Raw genomic sequence first — 27,801 nt, 5'->3', positions numbered from 1 at the left:
GCGAACATTCACCAGGCCCCGTGTGCGTGGAGGGATGCCGTGCGGAGTCCAGGCCCCCTTGTCCCTGTAGGTACTGGCCTGGTGGCGCACAGAGATGCTCTGTACCTGGAGCTGCAAAACTTGGTGTGCTTTGTGAATGTCGCCAAGCCTCCTGGGCCCCTGCTTCCCTCACTGAGTCCTCTTCAGACCTCCTCCTGGGGGTCACCCCACAGCAGTGCATCCATCAAGTTTTACGACTCCCGCTGAATTCCTCTGTGGTGACTGGTCCTGACATCAGCTCGGGGCTGTGCGTGTCTGCGTTTAGAGGCTTCTGCGTGCACATCAGATTTCTTCTCTCCCCTGAGGGAGGCTTGTTGTGCTACAAACTGTACGTGCATGTGTGCACGTGCGTGTGTGTGCATGGAAGTGACGCTTTCTCTATCTCCTCCACCACCACGTGGCGGGATGCTGTGACATCTCTCCTGTTCACAGGCTGAGCTGAGATGGGGCTTCACTCCCCCCAGGGGTCTGTGTGAGTTCAGGAAGCCCCAGCCCCCACTGCCGCCTGGCATGCCTCACCTCACCTTCCTCCCGCTCACCCGGCCTTTATCACTTGTTTTCCCGTTAGAGAGGCCAGCTGCCTAAGGTGAGTACCCTCAGCTCAGCAACAGCCCCCATGTAGAGGTGCTACACCCCCGATGAGCACCTACTGGGTAGACCTACTGTGGGCACCACTCTCCTCAGGGTCTGCATGACCCCTTACAGCTGCCTGTGAGGGAAGCTCTGTTGTTATCCCCAGTGAGAGAGAAAGAAACTGAGGCACAGACTTGCCCAGGTGATCAGCTGCCGAGTGATGGGCGCATGGGCGCCCCGAGTCTGCTGTCTTACACGGGCCCCCCAGCAGAGCCACGTGGATCTCCAAGCGCTGGTGAAATGGGCCTGAGGCTCCCTGTGCCGTTCACGCTGGACCAGCGCCAATTTACCCCAGAAACTTCCCCGTTCTCGGCTCTTCTGATCTTCACATTTACTTCGGAGATCACTGTGTTCTCTGCTCTGTTTCCAAGGCCGCTGGGCAGGCCAGGGCCTGACCCCAGAACCTTGGCCTGGCCACACGTGCCTCATGGCCTGGGGCCCGGAAACCAGGGCTGAGGATGTGCTTGGTTTCAATCTGGGTGATGCAAAACAGCCCTTGGAGGACAGAGTCAGGGCTGTAACTTTCAGATAAGAAGAGTCAGGAAACAGATGTGGTCTCTGTGTGGCTTCTGCCCCCAAGGGAGGGGAAGGGAGTGTGGAGCGAGCACAGGGGGCAGGTTGACCGCCTGGAGTCCCAGCCCCCCACATCTGGGCCGTGCTACCTCGCTTTCCCCAGCTGCTCTATGTTTGTCACTGGTCACTGATATGGACATAGCAGGGCCCTGCGCAGCTCGGAGAGCATCTGCCAGGGAGGGGCTTTTCAAGTTGGCTTTAATGAATTAACCACTTGTCCATCTAGCCAAGGTGTAATGAGCACCACTGGTGACAGTGGTGACCAGAGACAGAGCCCGTGTGCCCAGTGCCCAGGTCAGTCTCCCCAGGGAGCCCTGTGCACGAGCAAACCAGAGATGGCTGGGATTTGAGCCCAGGCTCGGCCGCCGGCCCCGAGTCGTCTCTGGTCAGAGGGCTGGAGGCTCAGGCCTGCCCCCGGGAGCCCCCGGGCGAGGGAGAGACAGAACTAAACAAGTAACTGTGTCCTGAGGTGGGGGGCACTGTGCAGGGGCCCGTGGAGCACGAGGCGCCCTTTCTGCTGACTTCATTGGGTTGCAGTGGATCGCCAGCCACAGGACTGCTGAGTCTGTGAGGCCTCCCAGCTGTCGGTGCCGGGCCAGTGCTCACTCAGGCGGCCGCAGGGCCATGGACAGGGATGGTGGTGGAACCCTTGGGTGGGGGTGCGAGGAAGCGTTCACCCCAGGGTTGCCCAAGGGCCTGCCCAGCTGGATGCAGGAGGCAGTGGGTGAGACAGGCAGGGGCCCCCTCCTGGAGGGGAGGCGCTGAGGGGGTAAATGAAGAAGGGCCTGCACAATGCAGGGCATACTGGGCACGAGGGGCTCCGAGGCTGATGGCGCCCGAGGCAGGGGTTGGAGCGTGGGGTCAAGGGGTCGGCCGGGCCAAGCAGGGCTTCAAGGGTCAGGATGAGGAGATGGGGTGTTCCTGGGAGCACTCGAGGGTTTAGATCAAAGGAATGATGTGCTCTCTGTCACGTTAAAGCAGAAGCCGCCTGGGCAGACGTGTGGGGACCACCCCTGCGGCGGCCGTGGGAGCCGGGCCAGCGAGGGGCGGGGGCAGCGAGAGACAGGCAGCTGAGGGGGTTGGGGGGCAGAGGAAGCAAGGCTGGAGCCGGGTCTCTGGCTGGAGTGCTGAGTGGGTGGTGGGTGGTCTCCCAGTGGGGTTCAGAGCTTGGTCCTGGATGCTGGGGCTGGGGGCCGAGGAGGGTCAGGAGTCGAGGGGGCTGTGGGAGTGCCAGCGGGTGCGGAGCGCTGAGGCCCTGCTGTCCTGGGGACAGGTCACAGCTGGAAATGACTCGGGTTCTTATTGTCCGGCCAACGTGCCGTTGATAACATAGGAGGATTTTTACCTGTGCTATTTTGTCCTGGCCCCGATTCAGGCCCTGGTCTGTCTGGTCGCCGGGCCCATGCTGTGACTCCTTCGCTGTAGGCTGACCTGTCCTGAGGATGGATGGCAGGGTCGGGTGAGGCTCCCCCCGGGGGCCGTGGTTTCCTGGAAACATGGCAGTGTGTCCTTCCTCGGTCACCTTTAGCCTCCTACTTGCATTCGAAGCCTCAGGCATCACCCACCCTATCAGGATGGATGACTCCGGGCACCTCCACAGCCCATGAACCTGCACTGTTGGAATGTGATCATCCTTGCCCAGCCCCCTAGCGGGCCCTGAGGGCAGGGGTCAGCTCGGTGCCTGCGGCTCCTGGCACTCAGACTGGTGTGGGCCTGTGCTCAGGGAAAGTCTGTTCGGGGAAGAGGGGCAGAGTCCACGACTCCTGCTCAGGGCCTGTAGGAAGGGCGGACCTCCCGGCCCGGACCCCCCACCTCAGAGCTCAGCCAGCCCCAGAAAGAGACAGGGTTGCAAGGATTGTTCATGAGAACCAGAGTCAGCGTCACAAAGGCTGATGGGAAACCTGCTTGTGTAAGGCGACCCCAGCGCCCTGTGTGTGGGACGCCCCCTTGGTGCAAGGCGACCCCAGCGCCCCGTGTGTGGCATGTCCCCTTGGTGCAAGGCGATTTCAGCGCCCCGTGTGTGGGAGTGTATGGGACACCCCCTTGGTGTAAGGTGACCTTAGCTCCCCATGTGTGGGACGCCGCCTTGGTGTAATGTGACCCCAGCTCCCCGTGCTCTGGCCACAGTGATGATAAGGATGCATGATGTGCCCCAGGTTCCTTTTCACTTGGCCCTTCACCACAGCCCCTGTGGTGGGTGTCGTGAGAGGACCAGGGACTCTGGGAGGCTAAGACCTGTCCAGGGGCAGCGGGTAAGGAAGTGAGAGGTGGCAGCAGCCACCTTGGAGACAGGAGTATTGCATCATAGACATTTACTACGTTTCAGTTTGCACTCTTTAAAAGCTTTTGACATGTATTCAGCGGTGTAAAAAGTTGTACTTCAGCGTGTGCAGATAGCAGCAGTCATGTGAAAATGGACGAAAATGGAAATTTTCGTCGTTCCCACCGCCTCTGGGAGAGCTTCATGCATGGAGGAGCTGGCGTGCACGCAGGGGTTGTTGGGAAGGGACGCCCGAGGCTCCCCTGCTCACAGCCCTGGGGTGGTCCTGACACTCTTGGTGAGTGGGGGCAACACCTGCTCACCACTCTTTTCCAGTTCTACTAAGTACCTGCTCAAACTAAGGAGTCAAACTTGGCAGTTCAGCCACCAGGCCAAGCGTGGACTGTGTCCCAGGCCCGGCGCTCGGATCTGGGCGGACAGAGGTGAGAGCCGCCGTCTTTCTCTCATCAGTCCCCATCATTCATCCCTCTGTCCGTCCAACGTTTCCTGAGCTGCACTGTCCAGCACGGTGCCAGAAGCTTGGGGATGGAGACGGGTCAGACCCACTGGACACAGATTGTCCCCATAAAGGCTGATGGGAGCCGTGGGAGACGCTTTCCCAGGTTCCAGCAAGAAAACGTGATGGGCTGTGCCGGGGAGGGGGATGGCGTCCTGGAGGTACTCCTCTCCTGGAGAGCACCTGAGAAGATGAGGGGTATTTACTAATTTGATGTGGCACACATAAATCCTTCAAGTGTGTGGGGTCACTGGGAGATAAGGAATTTAAAAGATGGGGCGGGGCGTGGTTCTCCCGGGATGCTGGCAGAGGTGGTGAGACCTGCCCAAGGCCCTGCAGCTCTAGTTATTCCTGCTGTGTGATGGATAGGAAGACTCTCAAAACCCAGTTCAACTCAGGACCCTTTCAGTTGCAGGTGACACAGAAACACAGTGTAAATTGATACAAGCAATAAAACAGGGGTGGAGGGGGATTTATTAGTCCTCTATATCTGTAGAGTCTAGAGTATGCTGGCTTTACTCACGGCTGGATCCAGGGGATCAGATGATGTGATCAGGAATCTCCCCCTCAACTCTGCTTTCCTGTGTGCCCTCACTCTCAGGTGGGCTCTTCTCTGGCGCAGCCCTCCAGGGCTCCAAGCTGGCGTCCGTCAGCCGAGATCCAGCAGAAGGAGGAAGCCTGTGTCCCAGCAATTCAGCCTGACTTGGGTCTGTGTCCATCCCTGAACCAGGTGCTGTGGTCAGGGAGATGGAGCCCTCTGATGGGCCAGCGGGGCTGACAGCCCACCCTGCAGCAGGGGTGAAGGGGAGTGCCACCAGAGCTTGAGGACTGAAAGTGGGGGCGGGTGGGTCCCCAAAGGGACATCGAGGTGCTGTTACCAGAAGAAGCCGGGGTTGGAGGTCGGGCCTGCAGAGAACATGCGCGTCTGTGTCCAAACTGTCTCAGCTGGCTTCCGGAGGCCCTCTTACTGCACTGAACGCTAAGACAGTTGGATTCTGCCTTTGACCTGTGTGAAGGCTCCTACTTAAATGGAAAAAGCCAGAACCCTCTGATTGTTCTGCAGCGTGAGCCCAGCATTTGAGTGGTTGTAGAAATATTTCTACCAGTGTCAAATGTAGACTGGAATAACGAAGAAGGTGTTGTGTATGTTTCAAAGAGATTCTGTATATTGGGGAGACTTCTTAAAATGTCAGGCTATGAATAACTTTTGTGAAAATTAATCATGGACTAGAATAATCATTTTAGCCAACAGATGCATGCTTGAATCTTCTACAGTCTGATTAAAAAAAAAAAAGAAGAAGAAGGTGGACTTATGAATTCAGTTAGTAAAGAAAAGAGTTTTGAACTCATGAGAGGTGCCCCGTGTTACGCTGTGAAGTGCAGCATCAGTGAGCAGCAAAGGCCCTGGGGTCAGCTGAGCAATGGGGAGTGGGGAGGGAAAAGATACTCACATTTTGGGAATGCCAACTCTGGACCAGTCACTTAATACAAAGTATCTCACTCTTCATAAACCATTTTATTGGATGGATATTAACAATTGGATTGAAAATGGCTCTCGCTGGGTCATGCGGCTCTCTGATGGGAAGGGCGGATTCACACGCGGTCAGATTTCTCTGCAGGCACGCATTCCTTCCCTGTGAGCCGGCAGGAGGGACCTGGCTTGGAGCCTGCAGGCTTCGCATTCTCCTGTTCTCTTAAGTGTGAGCCCTGGGCCAGAAAGTACATTCCAGGGGCTGGAGGTGCTGTGATGCAGCCAGAAGGGAGCACTGACCTTGACGACTCAGGAAGCACTGAGGTGCAGGGCCGCTGGGGAAGGGCGGACAGACTCCTGGTGCTGAAGCCGTTGCCAGTAAGGTCCCTGAGGACCTCGGCGAGGAGCCCAGTCTGAAATCCGCAGCGAGAGGGGTCATTGTGTTTGCAAACCGTCCACCAAGAGGGCCGCAGTGCCAATGCCTGATCTGTGGGGTCTCCTGAGTAATCCTCCTCCCCTTTGAGCCGTCCCCAGCGCCCTGTGCTCCCTCCAAACGGGATGTGAGCCCTCGGCCTTTGAACCTCGAAGGCTGTGTTGCCCCAGGCCTGCGCCCCTGCTGCCTCCTCCTGGAGTCCTGTGTCCTGTAGACTCGGGTGCTGTGAACACAGGGGCCGGTGGCAGTGGTTGCTGCAGAGCATCTCTGAGCCTGGCAGAGTTGGTTCTGGGAAAGGCCTGGATGAATGGACAGGACAGGCTGGTGGATCAGGCAGTATTACTGGGGACTGTACTTGCTTCCCTGAATTCTGCCTTCTGTTTTCAGAAATGTCTAGAGTGAGAGTCTGTTGACCTCTAATAAGCATCTACTGTGTGGTCGGCAATGCTGCAGCCACATCCCACGTGTCATCTCGAGGTGTCTTGCTACCTGCCAAGGTGGGGTGTGGCAATGGATGGAGGCAAGGTGTGGAGTTGGACGTAGGCCCCAAACATTGGTTGTGTAAATCAGAGAAGGGGGCTGGTAAAAAATGACTTTTCCAGGGGCCGGCCCGGTGGCGCAAGCGGTTAAGTGCGCGCGCTCCGCTGCGGCGGCCCGGGGTTCGCTGGTTCGGATCCCGGGCGCGCACCGAAGTACTGCTTGGTAAGCCATGCTGTGGCGGCGTCCCATATAAAGTGGAGGAAGATGGGCACTGATGTTAGCCCAGGGCCGTCTTCCTCAGCAAAAAAAGAGGAGGATTGGCGGATGTTAGCTCAGGGCTGATCTCCTCACAAAAAAAAAAAAAAAAAAAAATGACTTTTCCAAAACCTTTTATTTATTTATTTTTTTGGCGAGAAACATGGTCCCTGAGCCAACATCCGTGCCAATCTTCCTCTATTTTGTATTTGGGATGCCATCTGTGTATCAAAATGTCTGTACTCTGATTATGACCTCCCAAAAACGTGTGTAGACGACACGATCATGGAAAACATGAATTTGGTTTGTTTATTGGGGTACTGGGCGTTGGGTGCAGGTTCTTTATATAGGTCAGTGGCTTTGAAACTTGAGCCCTTGGATCTTTCTAGAGCCCCAGTAACAGCAGGCCTAAGCTCATCTGCCCTGGCTGCAGTGAGTTGGGGGGTGATGGTGGGACTCGAGTCTGTGCCCCCGTCCTTCCCACACCTCACACCCGAGAGACTGAGCTGCTGCTGCAAATCACTCCCACGGTAGCTTGGCCATCTGCTCCGAGGCTGTTTGCATCTTCGGAAGGTAGCTTTCTGGCATATTCTCTCTGGATCTGCTCTCCTGCAGCTGACCTGGATGTTAATGTGAGAAGCTGCTCCGGGTCTGAAGCCCATTCCCGCCGTCCCCACTGCTCCTCCGACAAGCGACAAGGACCAGCTTCATGACATTCTGTCTGTCTGTCTTTCCCGTGTTTAAGGGCCCGTGAAGGGAGACATGGAAACCCCCTTTGAAGAAGTCCTGGAGAAGGCCAAGGCCGGGGACCCCAAGGCACAGACAGAGGTAAGCACCCCGGTGTCCAGCCGCAGGCTCAGGCTGCGGCCCCCAGCACGGCGGCCCTCGGAGAAGCCCGTGCCATGAGAACGGAGAGCGGGGGCCAGCCTGACTGCGCCCGCCGTGTGCCTGGCCCCCCTTGTTGTGTTCCCGTGTTCACGTGTCATTTGTCCTCCTGCCACCGTCTGGGGAGTATGTGTCCCTCTGCATGTCCAGCTCACTCCTGGTGCTGGGCACCACCTCCTTCAGGACGTTGTCCCTGCTCCTGGCCTGTCCTCGGTGCCCCCGCCCCTTCTCACCTCGTCTGTGGAGGGGCTGTCTCACTCTCCTCGCCGTCTGGGGAGGAGCAAGGGCCCTGAGGGCCCGACAGGCCCCACCCATTGCAGAGGCCCAGTGGGACCCCGTTCCAGCCACCTTTCTCCTTAGCCTGAGTGACAAAGGGGGTGAGAGGAGGTGGGCTGGCGGGGGCAGGGGCGGAGAGGAGGCGCGGCTGCAGGGAGGCACTCGGGCCGGCACGCGGAGCAGGAGGCCGCTGCAGGTGCGGCTTGAGCGGGTCTGGCTCCGCGCAGGTGGGGAAGCGCTACCTGCAGCTCGCCGGCGATGCAGACGAGGAGGTGAACAACTGCACTGCCGTGGACTGGCTCATCCTCGCCGCCAAGCAGGGCCGGCGCGAGGCCGTCAAGCTGCTGCGCCGGTGCCTGGCGGACAGGAAAGGTGGGTGTGCGTGAGGCGTGCGTGCTGCTCCCTCAGTTAAGGAGGGAAACACTAGCAACAGAGACGCTGCGGAGAAAGAAGAGTAGTTTCTGTGCTGCTAGTGTTTGTCGTGTCAGCACTGTTTCTAGAGCGTAACGGGATCTTATCAAACAAAGCCACTTTCGTTCTCTTTGGCTTGTGCTGGTGTCTACAATAGATCCCTTCTGGGTTCTAATCCAAATTGAGGAGCAGCCCCTGGAGCCAGTGGAGGGTCAGCTTCACTGTGGTCAAGTTGGAGAATGTGACAGTGGCCCGAGGCAGAATGGAACTTTCTGGACTGACTTTCCATCCAGTCTTGGTGGAACGGCTGGGGGACCCTAGGCCAGGGAAGACCTGCTCAGATGCACTCGCTGCTAGAGTGGTGGGTATTGGGGGGGCAGGAAGCATAGCCTGGCCACATGTGGTCGCTTAGTAATTATCCTGCCCAAGGGACATGGCTCATCCCTGGTGTCATGGGGGAGTGTGCTTCCTGAAGGTTCCACACCTCAGAGAAAGATGAAAGTGTGTATCATAAGGGGATTTTTTAAATGACATTTTTTTTCCAGATAATAAAAGTGTTTATGTTTATCGTAGAAAACTTGGAATACATAGAAAACATAAAGATACAAATTACCCATGACCTTGAATCCCAGAGAGAAGCAGTTCCTAGTTGAATGTATTTCCTTCTGGTTTTGTTTCAAATGTTTTTAAGAGTTACATTTATTATATAGAATCTGCTTTCTTTGGAAATTGGACTGGTACCTTTGAAAACATGGACCGGGAGTATTCTATTAGCCAGAATTTCTCACCCACCCAACCTCCCCTTTCTGGAGCAGACAGAACCTCCCCTTGCGCTGGCTGGATGAGTCACTGTGGCCCACTTGTTGGAGCTGGTGGTTCCCAGAGGCCATGAGGAAGCCAAGTCAGGACCCGGGACTGGAGGCCGTGTGAGGGAGGGGGCTGGGCCGGGCCTCACATACCCCACCCCCCACATTCTCACATTGAGTGCTTCCTGATCATAAAGGAAATGTGTGCTCTGGTGGAAAATGTTTAAAAGGAGAAAAACCCAACCCTCCATCCCAAGTCGTACTGCCCTTTGGGAGGGGCATGCTGATGTCCCTGGCAGTTGGAATGAAGGAGAAAGGCGGCCACTGACCGGCCTGTGAAATCTGTGCCCTGTCTCTCTCTGTGGGCGAGTCTGTCTTCCTCGGAAAGGGCCGTCTGTGCGGGAGCACAGCTCTCCCGGATGCCTTGGGAGAGGCCAGCGCCTGTGAGGCACTGTGGACAGTAACTGTGCAGTGAGTCCGACCTGGGTTCGAGACTGGGTCTGAGTCTTTCTGACTCCGTGGCCTTGGGCAAGCCAGGACACGCCTGTGTGCCTCAGTTTCTCCACCTGTAAAATGAGGATAGCAGTACCTACTCTGGAGGGTCCTTCTGAAGATAAAATGGGAGAAGGGAGCAAACCAGGAGGATCGGAAGGCCTTGCACAGTGCCTGCCCACAGTGGTCACTTGGTGAGTGTCTGCTGAAAGTCCAGGCCGAGCCCCTGACCTGCATAGTGGGCACCAGCAGGAACTTTGGCCAGATGTCCTTTTTGGTCAAATGTTCGTTTCTGCCCTGGTAACCCAGGGCCTCTCACGTGAGTCCCTTCCCAGGCCCCTTCAGGTAGAGCTGGCCAGGGCTCGGAGTGTCACTGAGGCTTCCAGGCGGGCAGGACAAAGCCTCTAATGCCTCCTGTCTCTCAGGCATCACTTCCGAGAATGAGCAGGAGGTGAAGCAGCTCTCCTCCGAGACCGACCTGGAGCGGGCCGTGCGCAAGGCGGCCCTGGTCATGTACTGGAAGCTCAACCCCAAGAAGAAGAAGCAAGTGGCCGTGTCGGAGCTGCTGGAGAATGTCGGTCAGGTCAATGAGCACGGTACGCGAGCCTTCCCGTGGTGACCTCAGGGGCTTTTCTGTTGGAATTCTGGGGGCTTCCCTCTGGAAGCCCTGTGGGGACTTTGGGAGCCTAACTGGGGGCTCCCAGGGACTTCTTGTGGGGGCCTCATGTCTCCTCCAAGGCCTAGGGAAGGTCTTTCCTGGGGCGTCTGGGGCTTCCTCCTGTTCATGGGGTCCTTGCTAAGCCACACCCTGAGCTCTGGGTTCAGCGCGCGGTCTGGGTGCCCAGCAGGCCCTTCCTGCTTTGCTTCCACCTTCACTCGCTCTACCCCTTGGGGTTCCCTCCCCCTCCTGCCCAGACCTGGTCGTTCTAAGGGTGTCCAGCTCCTCCTGAGGGAACGGAGAGTGGGGGTGTGACAGATGTGGGCAGGGACCCGGGTCCCCAAGGCTGCAGGGGCACCAGCCTGTTGTGGCTCCGATAGCCTCTCCATGGTCCTCATTCCCAGCCTCCCTAGGCCTCTCCTGCCTTCATCTAACCCAGCTTTCCCAAAAGAGCACGGGCAGCCAGCCGGATGGACAAACTGGGCGGGAGAGCCGGCGTCCCTGCCTGGGTGTGGCCTCTGCGTTTCCCCAGGCCCACCTGACTCTTCCTCCTGCCTCCAGCTGTTCAGAAAGTGGATTTCTGCCCGGGGCTCCCCCAGCCTCTCCTACCCTCGGGGGCAGATCCAGCCAGGGCTGACAGCATCAGAGACAGACACTTCTGCCCCTCCTCCTGGGGTCTTGGGGGCAGGACTTTGGTCTGACTTGACCCCGGTGACCCGCCTGCTCTCCTGGCCGGGGTAGGAGGCCAGGTGCTGGGGACGAGCAGAGGTGGCTGTGAGGCCTGGGGCTTGGGTGGCAGTGCCCTCGCCAAGAGGTGTGCTTGACGTGAGAGGCTCCGGGCACCCTGTGTAGAGCCCCAGAGACGCCTCAGTGCCACAGCCAGGCCTCTCCTGATGCCCCCTCAACCACCACCACTGGGCCAGCTCCAGCTCGCCCGGGCTCCCGTGGCCCTTGGCTCCTGCCTGGCCTGCGCCTGCAAAGGCACGCCTCAGTGCCTGGCCCGTGGGAGGAGCTTGGGAAACGCCTGCTGGATGGGGGTGCGGTGGATGGGTGGGTGTTGATGAAAAGGCGGAACATTTCAGTCCTGGCTTGGTGTTCATTCACTGAACAGGTGCGTGTGGAGCCTCTCCCTGCACCAGGGCCGGGGTACAGGGGAAGGCCTGGCCTTGGCCCTGGGGAGCTCAGTCTATCCCAGGGGAAAAGCACACCAAGGGACAACGCCAGCAAAGGTGTCTGGGGACAGGTTATGCTGACCAGAGAGCACTGTGTGTCCAGTGCTCCGACTGCATCCACAGGGGGGACAGGCTATGCCCAGTGGCATGGGAGTGCCCTGCAGGGCGCTGAGTCACCCGAGGGAGTGGAGGCCGAGAAGTGGCTGCCCAGGGCAGTGGCCCATGCACTTGGCCCTTGCACCAAGGGCTACATGAGGCCCCGGCCCTGTAGTCCCTAGAGCTCGGGGATGCCACAGGAGTACACGGGCCGGTTTCTGGAGGGCTGCAGGGCATGAGGGGACAGTCAGCCTGCCCTGATTCTCAGTTCGCTCTGTCCCCTGCAGATGGAGGGGCACAGCCAGGCCCCGTCCCCAAGTCCCTGCAGAAGCAGAGGCGAGTGCTGGAGCGCTTGGTCAGCAGCGAAGGTGAGTACGGCCGTCAGTCCTGCGCCCAGGCTGCCTTCGGCCGTGCTGCCCCGCCCGCCATCCCGGGCACTGCGCCCGCCCCTTTCTGCAGAGTCCAGGCCCCAGGCTCTCAGAGGCCAGCTGGATTTTCAGTCCAGGCCGTTTGGAGCTGTCTTTTTGGGCGTCAGTGTCCTGGGCGCAGGATCTGGACCCTGCCCACCGGGAGCCCAGGCGCTGGAGGGAGGACAGATGCAGGACGGTCCCTGCAGGATGGAGAAGTGGGCTGGGAGGTGGGCGCGTTGGGGTGCCTGAGCGAGTCAGCAGGGGCAAGGAGGGCGTTAGCCCGTGCAGGACAACGGGACGGCACTCCAGGCGGAGGGAACTGCGCGAGCAAAGGCCCGGAGGGGACCCTCGCCGCAGGGAGCGTGGGGGCTGTGCCCCAGCATGGGCCGCGGGAAGGTAGGGAGTGTAGAGCATAGCATGCAGCGGGAGGGATGGGGGCTTGGGGCGCACGGAGCTGGGGTGCCTTTGGGACATCCGATTAGAAGAGACCTTCAAATCCTCCGTGTGCAGCCGCCCAGCCTGTGGGCTCTTGGTCTTTGTGTCCCGGGCACCCATCCTGGAGGAGACACAGGTGGGAGGACCTGGGGACTGCTCAGCACTAACACGAGACCCGGGCCTCCCCCTGCTCTGCCACCCCTCTGCACGTGACCTCGCACAGGTCTGGTTTCCTCTCTGGTCTCGGTTTCCCCTTCTGCACAGTGATGTCAGATTTAGAGGGCTGAAGGACCCTGCCAGAGCTAAGAGCTTCTGTGGCAGTGGGGGGGGGTGGGCATCGTACAGAGTGGGGTGCACATCCCCCCTTCCAGCTGGGCTGGTGAGGAGTCTGTCAGGAAGGGTCGTTGGGACTCTGGGGACGATGCAATCGTGAGTCTGAGTGGCTTTCCCGAGGCCGCGGCAGGTGGGGCTCCCCGGGCTGCGTTCCTGCTCCGTTTGGGGAGGCAAGGCAGCGCGTCTCACTGAAACGGAGAGAAATCTGTGACAGATGGAAACCCAAGCAACGAGCGGCTTTTGAATAGTTTTAGGCCCGGAGGTGCCGGGGGTCTGGGTGCACTTGGGCTGAGGTGTCCTGAGCAGCAGTGGGCGAGGTCGTAGTTGCTCCTGGGATGAGGTGGCGGCCGGAGCTGAGGTCAGTGTCGGGCCAGGCCTGCTCCTCCTGGGGATTTTAGGGTTAACCTCCGCAGAGCCTTCCTGTGGACCGAGCAACTGTCAGGAGGTCATGGGGCCACATGGGAAAACCTCACGCCCTGGCTCAGACAGACCGGGTCCCAGGCCTCTGTGTGGGTGTGGACCGTCCTGTCCATGGGGCCCAGCCTAGCCCTCCCTGCCGGCTCAGCCCTCCCCTCGCCCCTCGAGGACGTCGCCCCAGCGTTTGCCCCTCCCCATCAGCTTCTCCCCTCTCCACTGGAACATTCTCAGCTGTTTACAAACATGTGCTTATTTCCCCCACGTCAGCAAAAAGGATGAAACTGTCTCTGGACCCCACATTCCCATCAGCTGTCCCTGTTTCTCTGTTCCCCTTTCCAAGGAAACTCGTAGAAAGGGGCATCCTCTCCCCTTGTCGTCCCGCCAGAGTGGCTCTCGTCCGGGTCCCTGGTGACCCTACTTCTAGGTCGGTTCTCTGTCCTTGTCCCAGGGAGTCCGTCGGCAGCGTGGACGGAGGTGGCCGCTCTTCCTCCTCACTCCCACCCTCCGTCCACCCTCCAGGCCCCGCCCTCGCGGTGTCCTTGCTGCTGCCCTGGCCACTCTTTCTGAGCGTCCTGACACGGTTTTCCTGTCTCCCAGCCCTCGGGACGTTGGAGCTGCCCCCACACTCCTGCTGTGCCCATACTCACTGCTTCAGTGGCCAGTCTCGTGGTGTCACATGCCATCCATGACCCCCAAATGTCCCGCCCCCACCAGGCCACTCAGCCCCGTGCGTCCAGCCCCCACTCCACATCTTCTCTCCTGGTTGTCTCGTGGTCAGCTCAGACCTCGTGTATCCACCCCAGCACAGCCCTCCCCTGGCCGCCCCGTCCTCGTGGTGGCCACCGCTTCCAGGGTGCTCTCCTTGACTCCTGTTTCTTGCTCTGTGTGACCCACACCTGCTCTGTTAGGAGATCCCATCAGCTCTCCATGCTCCACCCCCAACAGCCACCATCCAGATCCGGTCCTGCCACCTCCTCCTGGGGTTCCCGCCACACTCCTAACTGGTCATCTCTTCTCTCTTGCCCAGGCCTAGTCCGTCCTTCTCACTTGCCTGCTCACAGATCTCCAGTGGCTTTCCCTTGCCCTTAGGGTGATCCCAGAGGCCACGGCCTGACAGGTCTCTGTGCTGCACCCTTTCCCTGCAGTTTATTCTCGGCGGCCCCTGAGGGCCCCTCAGTCCAGGTCAGATCACACCCTCCCACCAAGGCCCTCCTGAGTGCCCTCTCCCTCAGGCAGAAGCTGGCATCCTTCAGGGGCCCACGGGCCCCCCGCCTGGCTCCCGTTCCCTCCTTGTCCCCGCCAAGGTTAACGAGCGTCTGCTTCTCCGCCCTGCCGTCTCCCCTGGTGCTCGCTGCGTTCATACACTGTTTGTTGTTATCGCTGGTGTTTGCTGTCTTCCCTGATCAGCTCGTTGTGTCTCCAGCACCCAGAACACAGCCCCCCGACAGGATGCCTCAGAAATACCTAGTGAACGGCAGACGTGGCAGGGCCAGCCTGCATCCGGTGGCCTGGTCACGGGCGAGATCGCTTGTGTTCATTCCCCCCAGCCTCCCCGGCAGCCCCCTCTGCTGCCCGGAAGAGAGCTGCCAACGTGGACGCAGCCCACAGCCAGCAGCCAGCCTTATTTAGTGTGACTCCCCCACTAGACGGGGAGCCCAGACTCGGGCACACACGGGGTTGTTTGTGCAGCATCCCAAGCATTTCCCAGCGCTAAGGAAAGTGCCCAGCGTGTTGGATGGAGGGGATGGAGGGTGTCTGGGCTGCAGGGCACCTGTCCCGGTGCTGTGAGAAGCCAGAGCTAAGTGAGAGAAGGTGGCTGGAGGGCTGGCATTTGAGCTGGGCTTGAAGAGCGGAGGAGAGAGACACTTCGGGGGAGGAGCAGCATGTCACACGGCGAGGAGGCAGGGTGGAGGTGGCTGGTCAGCAGCCCCACCGGCCAGGTCCTTGCCTGTCTGTCCAGGAGGGAAAGGCGTTTGCTCCGCAGCTCACTCAGCTCCTCTCCCAGCCTGGCCCCAGCCGCTGTCCCCTGCCTTGCTTGTCCACGCGGGGGGACAGTGTGCTTGCAGTTCGGGTGGACACAGGGCCATTCTCTTGTGCTTCAGCCAAGAACTACATCGCACTGGACGACTTTGTGGAGATCACTAAGAAGTACGCCAAGGGCATCATCCCCACCAACCTGTTCCTGCAGGACGACGAGGATGACGAGCTGGCGGGGAAGAGCCCCGAGGACCTGCCCCTGCACCTGAAGGTGAGCGGGGCTGGAGACCCCGACGGGAGGGTCCTCGCCCCCGGGGCGCACCCTCCTGCCCTTCCACGCACCTGGCGCTTCCCCGGAAGCTGTTGTGGGAAGGTCCTCGCCCAACACAGGACCTTCTGGGACTCCGTCTCTGGGGAGGCCTGTCCTGCAAGGACACTCCCTGTAACTGTAAGGATGTGTCCCCATGAAGGGAGGCCTTTCACACACACTCAGGCTCTGAAACCAAGGGAGCAGTCGGGCTGGCGTGCTCAGCGGGCGATGGACGAGCACAGGCATCCTTCTGTCTGTCTATGTAAGACGCTGTGTGGGAGCAGGCTGCGTGGACTGGAGTCCGACTTTCGTTTAGACTTGGTCATTTTGAAAAATTACCATTTACGGCACAGAGTGGAGGTCAGTTCCTTGAAGATGCCTTCCCCAGAAAACAAAGTGCTAGTTCAGGAGACCAGGAGATCCCGCAGTGGTGCCTGTCCATCCGGATCTGCGAGGTCGAGGAGCGAGGTGGGCGTAGTGTGGATAGAGTGGTGAGGTGACGGCGGGCGTGGTGTGGACAGGGTGGTGAGGAGGTGACGGCGGGCGTGGTGTGGACAGGGTGGTGAGAAGGTGGCCGCGGGCGTGGTGTGGACAGGGTGGTGAGGAGGTGACGGCGGGCGTGGTGTGGACAGGGTGGTGAGGAGGTGGCCGCAGGCGTGGTGTGGACAGGGTGGTGAGGAGGTGACGGCGGGCGTGGTGTGGACAGGGTGGTGAGGAGGTGGCCACGGGCGTGGTGTGGACAGGGTGGTGAGGAGGTGACAGCGGGCTGACCTGAGAGAAGCAAGCACGTTCTTGCTCCTGCCGTCAGCCAGGAACAAGTGAGGAGCATACAGAAAGCCAGTGGTGGCAGATTGTGCCCCTGGTGTGACAGTTTTCTTGCTTTGGCCATGTGGTTGACTTACTCTGTGCAGACATACAGTGTGGTCATGCTGTCTTCTTACAGAATTACCCCCAGTCCTGTTCCCCGGGTTGAATGAGTTGGGTCCATATCTTACTTTGCAGAGCATGCGACCTAGACAGGTCCGTCAGCACGTGTGGCCCTGGGGCCAAGGCCAGCTCTGCGGGCCTGTGATGAATTGTCATAGCCCGGGGCGCTCGTCAGCCGAGACTCCTTTTGGGTTCTGGGTGTTCTCAGCTGACCGGGGGCGTGTTTGGACCCCGTCAGTGTGGTAGATGGGCTGAGTCAGGGTCGGGGCGGCAACGGCTCAGCCGCAGTGGGGAGTGGGAGACAGGAAGTCTGCTCAGGACTCCCCATGCCGGAGACAGCCCAGCGTGAGCACTGTGCTGGGAGCCCAGTGGAGGCTCAGACCAGGCCGCCCTCGGGTAGGGAGGCAGACAGAAAACAGTGCTGCAGGACCTGCTGCAGGGAGGGCCGGGTGAGTCCCAGGGTGGCGCCAGGGCTGCAGAGTCCCCCAGGGCGACACCACGATGAAAGCCTCGGTCTCCCTCTGGGGACAGGTGGTACAGAAAGGTCCCCGAGGAGGCGGGCCTGGGCTCCGCGCTCACGGGTAGATGCGTCAGTTTGCTCATTAACGTGAGAGAAGGAAGGGGGCCACTGGCCGTGGTTCTTGGCAAAGAGGAGGTGCTCCCCAAATGCCAGTGAGGGTCAAGGGTGAAAGGTCAGTTGGAGAAGACCCGTGGGCCAGGTGGCCTGGCCCAGCGTCTTCGCTAACAGTGCCTCCTTTCAGACGCAGCCTGGTTGGGACAGCAGATTATGTCACCCTGCTCAGGGGCGGTCAGCTCAGTGCTGTGCAGTATCAGAGGGTCCTTCTTGGGAAAGAGATTTCAAGTGTCCTGACAAGAAATACACAAGGCTGTGTGTTTTCTTTCAGTTTTTGAAACCGTCAGAGCACTTGATTCCTTTACAATTTGTCTCATTAAAAGTCTTTTGCAAAAGAGAGAGAATGAATCATAGCAGGCGTCTCCTGACGCTGGAAGCTGTTCCAGCTTTTAATAGCCTTTCGGAGCAAGAGCGAGGACACGTGCTGTGGGGGGCCGTCCGCACCCCAAGAGAGAAATGACAGGCGCTTCTTCGTGGGCAAACTGACTCCCACGGGAATGTTCCAGACTGCAGGCACTTCTCCAGCCTTTCATGACAAATGAAACCCTCTTCAAAGTAAATTTAGTAATATTTTAAAATTCTAATGGTTTTTACCTTAAATTATTGGAAAGTCCAACACGTGAAAGCTTTCACTCACATTTGAGCACAATCTGGTTTAGACTGACTTGCCTCACCCTGGTTAGTTAATGGGGCCCTTGGCCAGCTGCCCGGGTTGTAACATTCTGTTTTCTTGGTTTTCCGTGTCAGAGGAACAGCTGATAACCTCAGACCTGGCCAGAGCGCTCCTTACTGGCCTTTCATGGAACTGACTCCTTACTCATTTTTTTCTTAATTTCCCTTTTTTTTTTTCCTGCTCAAAGAAGAGTTCATTTTAATTTGTTTAGACTTTCTCTACAGAAAAGGTTTTTAATCTCACAATTCAGTGAGGCCCCAAGAGGTAGGACTTGGGTGGAAGCTACAGAGGGCAGAGTTGGGAGCTTAAAAGGAGAGAACTCCCTGGTCATAGTGGCCCAGGAGCCTCCGTGTGCGGCAGGGGCCAGACACCATTAGACATCATGTTCTAGAAGCTTCATTGTCTTTTTAAACGTCCTCTCAATCACATGATTGTGTGGCCTCTTGGGCAAAAAAAAAAAAAGTATGAGTGTTTTTGAGAATTAGGACAGAATTTCAGATTAATAAGGTACCAGCTACTTAGGCACCTCTGGGCCGGCTCCCCAAGGCCGCCTGGTGTGGTTTCACTCAGAGAGGATGATGGTGAGCAGTAGCAGTTCTGGGGGCGCCTTTGGTCTGTCCACCTCCACGGTCATGAGCTGAGCAGGCCGCGGCTGACGCACGCAGGGACTCATTCCGGGGCCGTTGATTTTAGCCGGCTGCTCCGGCTCTGTGCTGAGGGGGCCCCTCCCAGAGGAAGCCTGGAGCAAGTTCGTTTTCACAGGCACTTGTTTGCTCTCTGGCAAGCTGGCAGCAGGAGGGGGGGCAGCCCCCAGCTGGTTTATTCGTTTGTTCATTTTCTTGTTTGTTATAATACGGAGATTAAGTGGACCATCACAGACATATGGGGAATCTTCATACTTAACGTGCATGCGTGTATATGTAGACATGCGTGCACGTACACACGTTCTTAAACATTTCAGTTTCCTTTACGAGCCCCATCGCTCTCATCTGTGGAAAACTCCATGTTCCGGTTGCTTCCAGGCGTTCTGATCATCTTGAGTGGACAGCCTGGGCTCTTGGGCAGATGATGGCCACATCCTGGAGTTGTCACTCGGTTATGCTCACCCAGGATCCCTCTTCCTGGGCCAGTCTTCTCGGCCCTCGGAGAGAGCCTGTCCCGAGGGCATGGGCGAGGCTAGTGCTGCCCACCTCCCCTGGGTGCCGATGGCTGCTCCCATCACTAGCCCCTCGGACGGGCTCTGGGCCGTAGCTGGGCCTTCCTGCCCCCACGCATGGGCAGTTGCCCTGAGGACCCACTCCCTGGCGTGGTCTAGTCTAGGCCCTTGACCCTCTGGACACGCCCAGACCCCCGCCCTCCTCCACACCGCACTGTGTGAGGACCGGCCCCTCCACGGCCACTTTCTCTTTTCGCTCCTCCAGCCTCTCTCCCGTCTACCCCGAGCCCTGGCGGGGCTGAGAGCCTCTGTGAGTTCTGTACAGAAAACCAGGCAGGGTGTGGGGGTCTGCCCTGGATGGCAGAATCTCCCCCACAGCCCTTCATTCCTCTTTGCTGTGTAAAGGCCAAGGGTTACTGCTGCCTTTTGCATTGGGTGCAGACTGGGGGAGTGGGACCCAAGGCAGGGACGGGGGGCTGCCTTTGAACGTGGCCGCGTGGGGTCGTGTGTCTGTTGTAAGCAGTATGGTGTGTGTGCGTGTGGCGTGCGTGCACGCATGGGGGTGGGTGGTGGCAGGCAGCTGGTGCTCGGGGTCTCCTGCCGCTAGCGGAGACGTCTCCTCTGGCCCGTCACAGTTGAATCATCTCTGGTCGGTGGAGCCGTGCCGAGCCGCTGCTATTCCTGTTTGTACCACGCTCTCTTTTCTGGAGTCCCAACTCCACTGCCACTGCTGGGACTCTTCGTGTCTGCTAGCCCTGCAGAGCCCCTCGTGGGCTGTAGACTGACGGGTCCTCTTCTCCTTAGTGGATGGGGAGCCGAGGCTCGGGAGGTGACATATTCGCTGCAGGGGGAGCTGAGACACAAGCCCGGCTCCCACCCCAGCAGCCCAGGGCTCTGTCGTCTCTACAAGCATGAGGCCCCGTGGGGAGGGCAGAGGGGAGCCGGCTGGGTTCCTCCAGGTGCTTGAGGTCTTGCCGGGGACACTAGCAGGCGTGAGTCTGGAAACCCTGGCAGAAGGCTGGGAGTCGGGAACAGATGCCAGGGTCCCAGAAGAGGTGGGGCCGGGACCTGCAGGATTGGGTGGAATCAAGGGAAGGGTGGAAACACGGAGAGGGGCTACGTGTGCAAGGATCCGCTTGGACAAAAGGCCCAGGGGTGGGAAAACGGCAGGGGTGAGTTATCACTGTGCCTGGAGTGAGTTAGGGTGGCTGACAGGGTGATGAGATGACAGCGAGCGGGGCTGCTGTCCCGGCGTTTGTCCAGTGCCCGTCTTCGTCTCCACCCCCAGGTGGTCAAGTACCCCTTGCACGCCATCATGGAAATCAAAGAGTACCTGATCGACGTGGCCTCGCGGGCGGGCATGCACTGGCTGTCCACCGTCATCCCCACCCACCACATCAACGCCCTCGTCGTCTTCTTCATCATCAGCAACCTGACCATCGACTTCTTTGCCTTGTTCGTCCCCCTGGTTGTCTTCTACCTGTCCTTCGTCTCCATGGTGATCTGCACCCTCAAGGTCTTCCAGGACGGGAAGGCCTGGGAGAGCTTCCGCACCCTCACGGGCCTGCTGCTGCGCTTCGAGCCCACCCTGGACGTGGCGCAGGCCGAGGTGAACTTCGGCTGGAACCACCTGCAGCCCTACGTCCACTTCCTGCTGTCCGTTGTCTTTGTCATCTTCTCCTTCCCCATCGCCAGCAAGGACTGCATCCCCTGCTCGGAGCTGGCCGTGGTGTGCGTCTTCTTCACCGTCACCAGCTACACGAGCCTGAGCACGTCTGCCGAGCCCTACACCCGGAGGGCCCTGGTGACCGAGGTGGCCGCCGGCCTGCTCTCCCTCCTGCCCACCGTGCCCTTGGACTGGGGCTACCTGAAGCTCCTGGGCCAGACCTTCTTCACCGTGCCCCTCGGCCACTTCGTCGTCCTCAACGTCAGCGTCCCCTGCCTGCTCTACGTCTACCTGCTCTATCTCTTCCTCCGCATGGCCCAGCTGAGGCATTTCAAGGGCACCTACTGCTACCTGGTCCCCTACCTGGTCTGCTTCATGTGGTGTGAGCTCTCCGTGGTCATCCTGCTCCAGTCCACCGGCCTGGGGCTGGTCCGCGCGTCCATTGGCTATTTCCTCTTCCTCTTCGCTCTCCCGATCCTGGTGGCCGGCCTGGCGCTGATGGGCGTGGTGCAGTTTGCCCGCTGGTTCGTGTCCCTGGAGCTCACCAAGATTGCGGTCACCATGGTGGTCTGTAGCATCCCCCTGCTGTTCCGCTGGTGGACCAAGACCCACTTCTCTGTGGTGGAGCTGGTCAAGTCCCTGACGCGGAGCTCCCTTGTCAAGCTCATCCTGGTGTGGATCACGGCCATCGTGCTCTTCTGCTGGTTCTGCGTGTACCGGTCAGAGGGCATGAAGGTCTACAACTCCACGCTGACGTGGCAGCAGTACGGTTTCCTGTGCGGGCCACGGGCCTGGAAGGAGACCAACATGGCACGCACCCAGATCCTGTGCAGCCACCTGGAGGGCCACAGGGTCACGTGGACGGGCCGCTTCAAGTACGTCCGGGTGACGGAGATCGACAACAGCGCCGAGTCGGCCGTCAACATGCTCCCGTTCTTCATCGGCGACTGGATGCGCTGCCTCTACGGCGAAGCCTACCCCTCCTGCAGCCCCGGCAACGTCTCCACGGCCGAGGAGGAGCTCTGCCGCCTCAAGCCGCTGGCCAAGCACCCCTGCCACATCAAGAAGTTCGGCCGGTACAAGTTCGAGCTCACGGTGGGCATGCCCTACAGAGGCGCCGACGGCCCCCGCAGCCCGGAGGAGGACGATGTCACCAAGGACATCGTGCTGCGGGCCAGCAGCGAGTTCAAGGACGTGCTACTGCACCTCCGCCAGGGCAGCCTCGTCGAGTTCAGCACCATCCTCGAGGGCCGCCTGGGCAGCAAGTGGCCTGTCTTCGAGCTCAAGGCCATCAGCTGCCTCAACTGCATGGCCGAGCTCTCGCTGGCCAGGCGGCACGTGAAGGTCGAGCACGACTGGCGCAGCACGGTGCACGGCGCCGTGAAGTTCGCCTTCGACTTCTTCTTCTTCCCGTTCCTGTCGGCGGCCTGACCGCGGCCCCGCCTGGGGGCGGTGTGGGCATGTGTCGCTGCGTGGCCTTTCCCGTGTGGCCGCCCCACCAGACAGCACAACACTAACCCTGAGTGTGCATGTGTGTGCGTGCTCCCGTGTGCAAACGCAGGGCTTCAGAGACCTCTGTCTGTGTGTAATCTGCTCACACTTCCCTGAATGTGCTGACTGCTTTAGCTCTGTCCACTTTGAATGCCAGCGTCGCTGGAAATTGCATGCACAGTCTTGTCCCCCCATCCCGACCTTTCAGAGCGGAGCTGGCGCCAGGCTAGACTAGGATTCCTGTGTCCTGAAAAGCACTTTACAGATGATGTTCTCCCTCCTTCCCCCGCCCCTCCGAGCACCCATGCCCCGTATTTACCTTGGTATTGGATTTGTTTTTGAAAGAACCAAATGTGCTGGTGTGTAAACTCCAGGAGAGCACTTATTTATCTGGTTGCTGCTAAGCCTTGACAGCTGTTTGTGGATCCCGGGGGCTGTGCAAAGTGCTGAGCTCTGTCATGTGGTCAGGGCCCCGCCTGGTGGCATCCGTTGGAGGCCAGAGAAGTGGCAGCTTCGGGCACAGTGTGTCCGTGCTGAGCCCTGGGGCCCGCAGCCTGCCTCCCGGCTCTCCTGTCTAGTGAGCAGTGGGTGGGTCTGAGGGTCTCGCCTGAATCCACCGGGACGAGGAAATAGAAGAACCTGGGGCGACCCTTCCCAGTGATTGCTTGGAAAGGCTTGGCTGTGTTCAGTCCCGGAGAGGGGAAAGCCAAGGTCTTAAAGCAGCCAAAATAAAAGCCCTTGATGAAATCTACTGCCGTTTTCCTCTTTTCTTTATTTAAGAGAGGTCTTGCCTTGTGTGAGCATGAGAATTAGCAGGCATCCACACTTGCACTGGATTACCCACAAGTGCAGTTGGAGTCACAAAGGGCAGAACTCACCTTCCTGCTCATTGACAACCTGCCTGCCAGTGAGCAGACCCCGGCGCCACCTCTAGGCCGGGGGCCACGACAGTGTCGGCCGCGACCTCCCCACTGTCCACTCAGGTCTACGGGGTGAAAAGCACGCGTGGTCACCGTTGTTTGTGACACTCAAACCACTGCCAGGGTAGCGCACACGTAGGTATTCACGGTTCACAGCTGGCCCCGTTCGGCAGTGTTTGTGAAACCAAATCCCGTATTCAGTGGTGGACCGTGATCAGTCCATAGAATTATAATCAGAACTTGAGCCATTTAGGAGGTGCTAGAGCAGGTCCCTCAGCAAACTTAGATCCCCCTGGGATGGGGATGTGTGTCCGGCTGAGTCCCTCAGGTCTTTGGTTTCTTCTCTGACATTGAGGACAAAGCTGGCACCTCCCCACCCCCACCCCAGGCCCCTCTCAGATTCCGCAGATTTGTGAGGCCACGAAACGCGTTCATGGTTCTGGCTTTGCCTCCCTGACTCACCACTGATTGTCCGGTGGCGGGGGGGAGGGGGCGCTGGCGCGTTCCGAGGGGGCACAGATGACCTCATTCCAATCCTCACCCTGCGTGACAACCCCGACCCACAGAAGACAAAACCGAGGTTCAGGGAGGAGGTCACACCCCATATGAGCAGCAGAGCCAGGACTGGACTGAGATCTGCCTGTCCCCTGGGACACCACACTGCTCCTCGGCACCCCAGCAGAGCCGCCTCCTTGGAGCATGGGGTGGTGTGGCCTCGTGAGGGTTGCCCCAGACTGGGTGTTGGCTCCAGGTTCTCTTTCTGCCTCTATCACAAGCCCCTGTGTGACCAGGAGGTGTTCAGCCCCTGTTCCTGGGCCTCAGGGTCCCGATCTGTCAAATGGAAAGTCTGGGCTGGGCCAGTGGTTTCTAAAGCTTGTTAGCAATGAAACCCTTTTTGAGAAACTAAATGTCCAGCACTCCAATCTAAAGGGAAGGAAAGTGCTATCTGTAAGTTCAAGTGGAACACACACAGTAGGTGAGAACAGGAGGCCAGCCGCCTAGTTTGAACCCCCTTCTGGTCCTTCCCACCTGTATGACCTCGGGCAAGTTCATGGTTTCCGGGCCTCGATTTCCTCTTCTGTAAACTGGGGATATAACGGGACCTGCCTCAAGGGTTGTTTTTAGGATTAACCAGGTAGTTTTCTTGCACGGTGGTTAGAATAGTGTCAGGCACTAGGAAATGCTCAGTAAACGTTTATGAATTTTTTAAAGGGAGAAACATTCATGGAATTTGAGAACCAACTAAGAACCTTTAGACTATCCCTCACCAGATGAACTGTCCCTTCTAGCTTTTTAAAAACTTAAACTTTGTGAAAATAACCATGTTTAGGTCGTTGCTGATCGGAGTGGCTTAATCCAAGCAGAGGGGCTGGGGTCTGTTGATGCTTTCTGTCTGCACCCCGCCCCCAACCCCAGGACGCACAGTCCCGCCTCCCTCCCTGCATTGCGGGTTAATTCCCCACAACGACATGTCCAGAAAAGCTTGGCCCGTACCTATGACTACTATCTAAAACATCCCTTATTTAACTTAACTAATGAGCCTTGGATGGTTTCGTTGCCACCCTTGCACAAATATTTATCGCACTGTGATGCTGAGCAGACACTGTAATTCCACCGTTTGAGTCAAACCCGGGTCCCGCCCTCAGGGAAATCACACAAGTCAGACGTGAGTGGCCCTGATTCAGAGTCGGCAGTGTGGGAGCCCAGAGAGGGAGGAACTTCCAGCCCGTGGTAGGAGATGGGGTGAGGAAGGCTTGGGGAGGATGTGGGGTTTGTCCCATCTTGATAGCAAGGGGAGGAACTGGATCTGCGAGGTCAGAGGAAGACGAGCAACATTCAGGGCACCCTGGCAGGCCTCAGGCATGTCCCGGGATGCTGGGGTTCCAGAGGATAGAGCCTAAGGTCCAAAGGCCACATTGGAACTGGGTCTGTGTCGTGCAGGCAGCTGGGAGCCCCTCCTGGCTCCGAAGCCAGGGCCCCAGTAAGAAAGACCATGAAAGGCTGTCCCCCCTTCCCAGCAAACTTGGCAGCTACAGCCCTTTAGTTCTGGAGGCTGCCTCTTTGGACAGCTTCCATGAAGCCGTAAACATCAGAATGCCCTTGGCCTTGTGGTCCCGAGGCTCCATGACGTGCTCGCCATCCTCCCTTCCTGTTGATAAACAGGCTGCTGCCTGTGGGCCCACGACCAGGTGTTAGACACATGGAGGGATCTGCGGAGGTCAGACTGTGGGGGGCAAAGGCTCCTGCTTCCAGGAGCTGACCCCACCCTCTGCGAGGAGAAAGAGATTCAGATTTTAGAGCTCTGCTGTGAGTCTGGTCCTTTGTTTACGTGAGGTCATTCCGTCCTCGCAACCAGGTGCCAGGCCTCCCCCCCCACCTTTGACAGAATTCTTAAAAGTTCATGTTCATATTGTGTGGACTGGCCCAAAGTCACATGGCTAAGAGGTGACAGAGCTGGGATGGGAACCAAAGCTTGTTCTTGTTATCAGGCCATGAAGAAATCACCCTTTTCCCGGATCTTAAATTCCCTCTTTAGAACACCGCACAGAGGGGCTGTCCCTCGGACCTCCCAGGAAAGACCCACGCTGGCTGCAGGGGCAGCTGGCAGTCCCTACCATGTCTGGGCACCTTCTTGGCCCTGGGCCTTCATCTCCGGGGATGTGGGAGCCCCAGGGAGGGTCTGTGTCGGGGCGGGGGGGTGGTATCCTGATGCTCCCATGAAGCAATAGCAGTGTTTGAGCTGCTCAAGAAAGACCCAGTTGGGTGGCGCCATCTTGGGCCCCTGGAGAGGGTTTGGCGCCGGTTTCCAACGCAGCACAGTGAGACCCCCTCTTTAGAGTCCCCCAGAGGGGCATTCTTTCATGGAGCAGGCAGTGACCCTTCTCTGGGGTGGTGAAAAACAGTATCAGAAAGACCGCCCTGCCTGCTCGGGACATGCTGCTAGAGACCAGTTACTCAGTGTTCACTTATTCAGATGCTTTTCCGTTTGTTCAATTCCGTTCCTATATCCTGATCCCACATCATGTAACCATACTCCCAGGTGGCAAAAACCCAAATTTCTTCAGTTGCTTATTTCAAAGTTGCCCACAAAGCAGGACCTTGTCTTCCTCGAATCTGCTGTCTTACGACAGAATCCTTTACCCATCCCAACTCCTGATCTGCACGTTTGGGTGTCAGAGTTAAACACCAGCTCTCTATTCCATCATGATCTCATCAAGAAGCCCCAGGAGAGCGCACTGTGACTGGTGCAGTCTCCTGGTGACCAGTGCTTCTCATTCATGGTGAAAAAAATTAATATTCATTGGTTCAACAAATACTGAGCACCTACTGTGTGCTTCGCTCTTCTCAGGCACAAGGGATGCAGCAGGGAACAGAACCGTCCCTGCACTGGTGGGGGTGATGTTGCCTGGGGGAGAGGGACCGTCAGCCAATACATAAAGTGATGTAATGGCAGGTAAAGAAAAGTGCAACGATCACCTACCACAAGCGCCTTCGATGCTTCTGTCCAATTGACCAGTGTTTGTGGAGTGCCTACTGTGTGCTGGTGCTTAACATACGCTTTCCCCTTTAATCATCATGGCAGCCATAGCAAGATAGACACTTCCATTCTGAAGACGTGATAGGCAGAATAATGGCCCCAAAGATGCCCATGTCCTAATCCCCTAAACAGGGCAAAAAGGACTTTGCACCCATCTGGGTGACGGTAAGGATTTTGAGATGGGAGATTATTTTGGATTCTCCACGGGCCCAGTGTAATCACAAGGATCCTCATGAGAGAGAGGCAGGAGGGTCAGAGAGAGATTAAAGAGGCCACACTGCTGGCTTTGAAGATGGAGGAAGGGGCCAGGAGCCAAGGAGTGCAGGTGCCTGTAGAAACTGGAAAAGGCAGGGAATGGATTCTCCCTGGAGCCCACAGAAGGAACCAGCGCTGCTGAGACCTTGATTTTAGCCCAGTGAGACCCATTTCAGATTCCAACCTCCAGAACTGAAAGACAATAAATTTGCATTGTTTTAGGCCACTAAGTTTGTGGTGATTTGTTACAGCAGCCACAGGAGCTCATAGAGAGATGAAATAGGCCCAGAGAGGTCAGCGCTCTCGCCCAGCTCACATAGGTCAGTATTGATGGAGTGGGGATTCAAGCCACCCCGCTGGCCCCTATGCCTGTGGTCTCCTCCAGCTGCATGTAAGGTTTCAAGTTCGTTCTTTCTGTGTAGTTGAAGATGAAGTGCACATATGTAGCAATACTGACAGGCGAGGAGGGAAGCATCTGTACCCTGTTGTTTGTTGTCAGTGCCCTCCGGTGGATTCCAACTCCCAGTGCCTCTGTGGACAGCACAGTGGAACCCTGCCCGGTCTTTTTTGCACCATCCTCTCCCCTTCCGGCACTGTATATGCTCCACTGCTATTCACAGGGTTCTCAGGGCCAATTTTTTCAGAAGTGGGTGGCCGGGTCCTTCTTCCTAGTCTGTCTGAGTCTGGAAGCTCCGCTGAAACCTCTCCACCCACTGGTGACAGGTACCTACCTGGGTGAGCCTGCTGGTATTTGAAATCCTGGTGGCATAGCTTCCAACATCGCAACACACAGCTGCCACAGTGTGACAACCGACAGACGAGTGGTGTGGTTCCCTGACTGGGAAATGAACCCCGGGCCGGGGCAGTGACAATGCCAAATCTTAACCACGAGACCACCAGACTGGTGCTCCCGTGGTACACGGGCCTGTTTCTCAGGGGACAGAACAGTTCTGTGTTCTGCCGACAGGTGCCCTTGGAAGGAGGAAATTCTCAGAGACCTCAAGCCCTGTCTGGAAATAGGGGCAGGATAGGGGTGTAAATTACATTCAGCAGTTACTTTCAGAAAGGAGTGAAAAGAATAGATAAGGATATTCTTAAAAGGGTACTCAACCACATTTTTCATAATTAAATGTTAGGACAAAAAGTGCCCCAGAGTCTTTAGCTATTTGTACACCCAACCACCCAAAATTTAAAGTGTCCTT

At 58.0% G+C, this 27,801-nt stretch overlaps 1 protein-coding gene across 6 annotated transcripts in view; it reads left to right on the top strand.

The window, feature by feature from the left end:
- WFS1 (wolframin ER transmembrane glycoprotein) overlaps window positions 1-22,637 on the top strand; it is a 39,425-nt gene extending 16,788 nt beyond the window's left edge. For 5 of the 6 annotated variants that reach the window (XM_058546694.1, XM_058546690.1, XM_058546692.1 and 2 more), the window contains 6 exons: window positions 7,407-7,489; window positions 8,050-8,194; window positions 9,957-10,127; window positions 11,745-11,825; window positions 15,155-15,300; window positions 20,018-22,637. In XM_058546694.1, the coding sequence (XP_058402677.1) occupies window positions 7,424-7,489; window positions 8,050-8,194; window positions 9,957-10,127; window positions 11,745-11,825; window positions 15,155-15,300; window positions 20,018-21,826 (2,418 nt within the window). In that variant the 5' untranslated portion in view covers window positions 7,407-7,423 and the 3' untranslated portion in view covers window positions 21,827-22,637. Of the gene's footprint in view, window positions 1-6,778; window positions 7,294-7,406; window positions 7,490-8,049; window positions 8,195-9,956; window positions 10,128-11,744; window positions 11,826-15,154; window positions 15,301-20,017 lie in introns of those variants that run through there. The other variant, XM_058546695.1, reaches the window with a different exon arrangement.
- The last annotated feature ends 5,164 nt before the right edge of the window (window positions 22,638-27,801 follow it).

Source organism: Diceros bicornis, chromosome 8, assembly GCF_020826845.1.
Source record: "Diceros bicornis minor isolate mBicDic1 chromosome 8, mDicBic1.mat.cur, whole genome shotgun sequence".
Lineage (NCBI taxonomy): Eukaryota > Metazoa > Chordata > Mammalia > Perissodactyla > Rhinocerotidae > Diceros > Diceros bicornis.
This window is presented reverse-complemented; position numbering and strand designations above follow the sequence as displayed.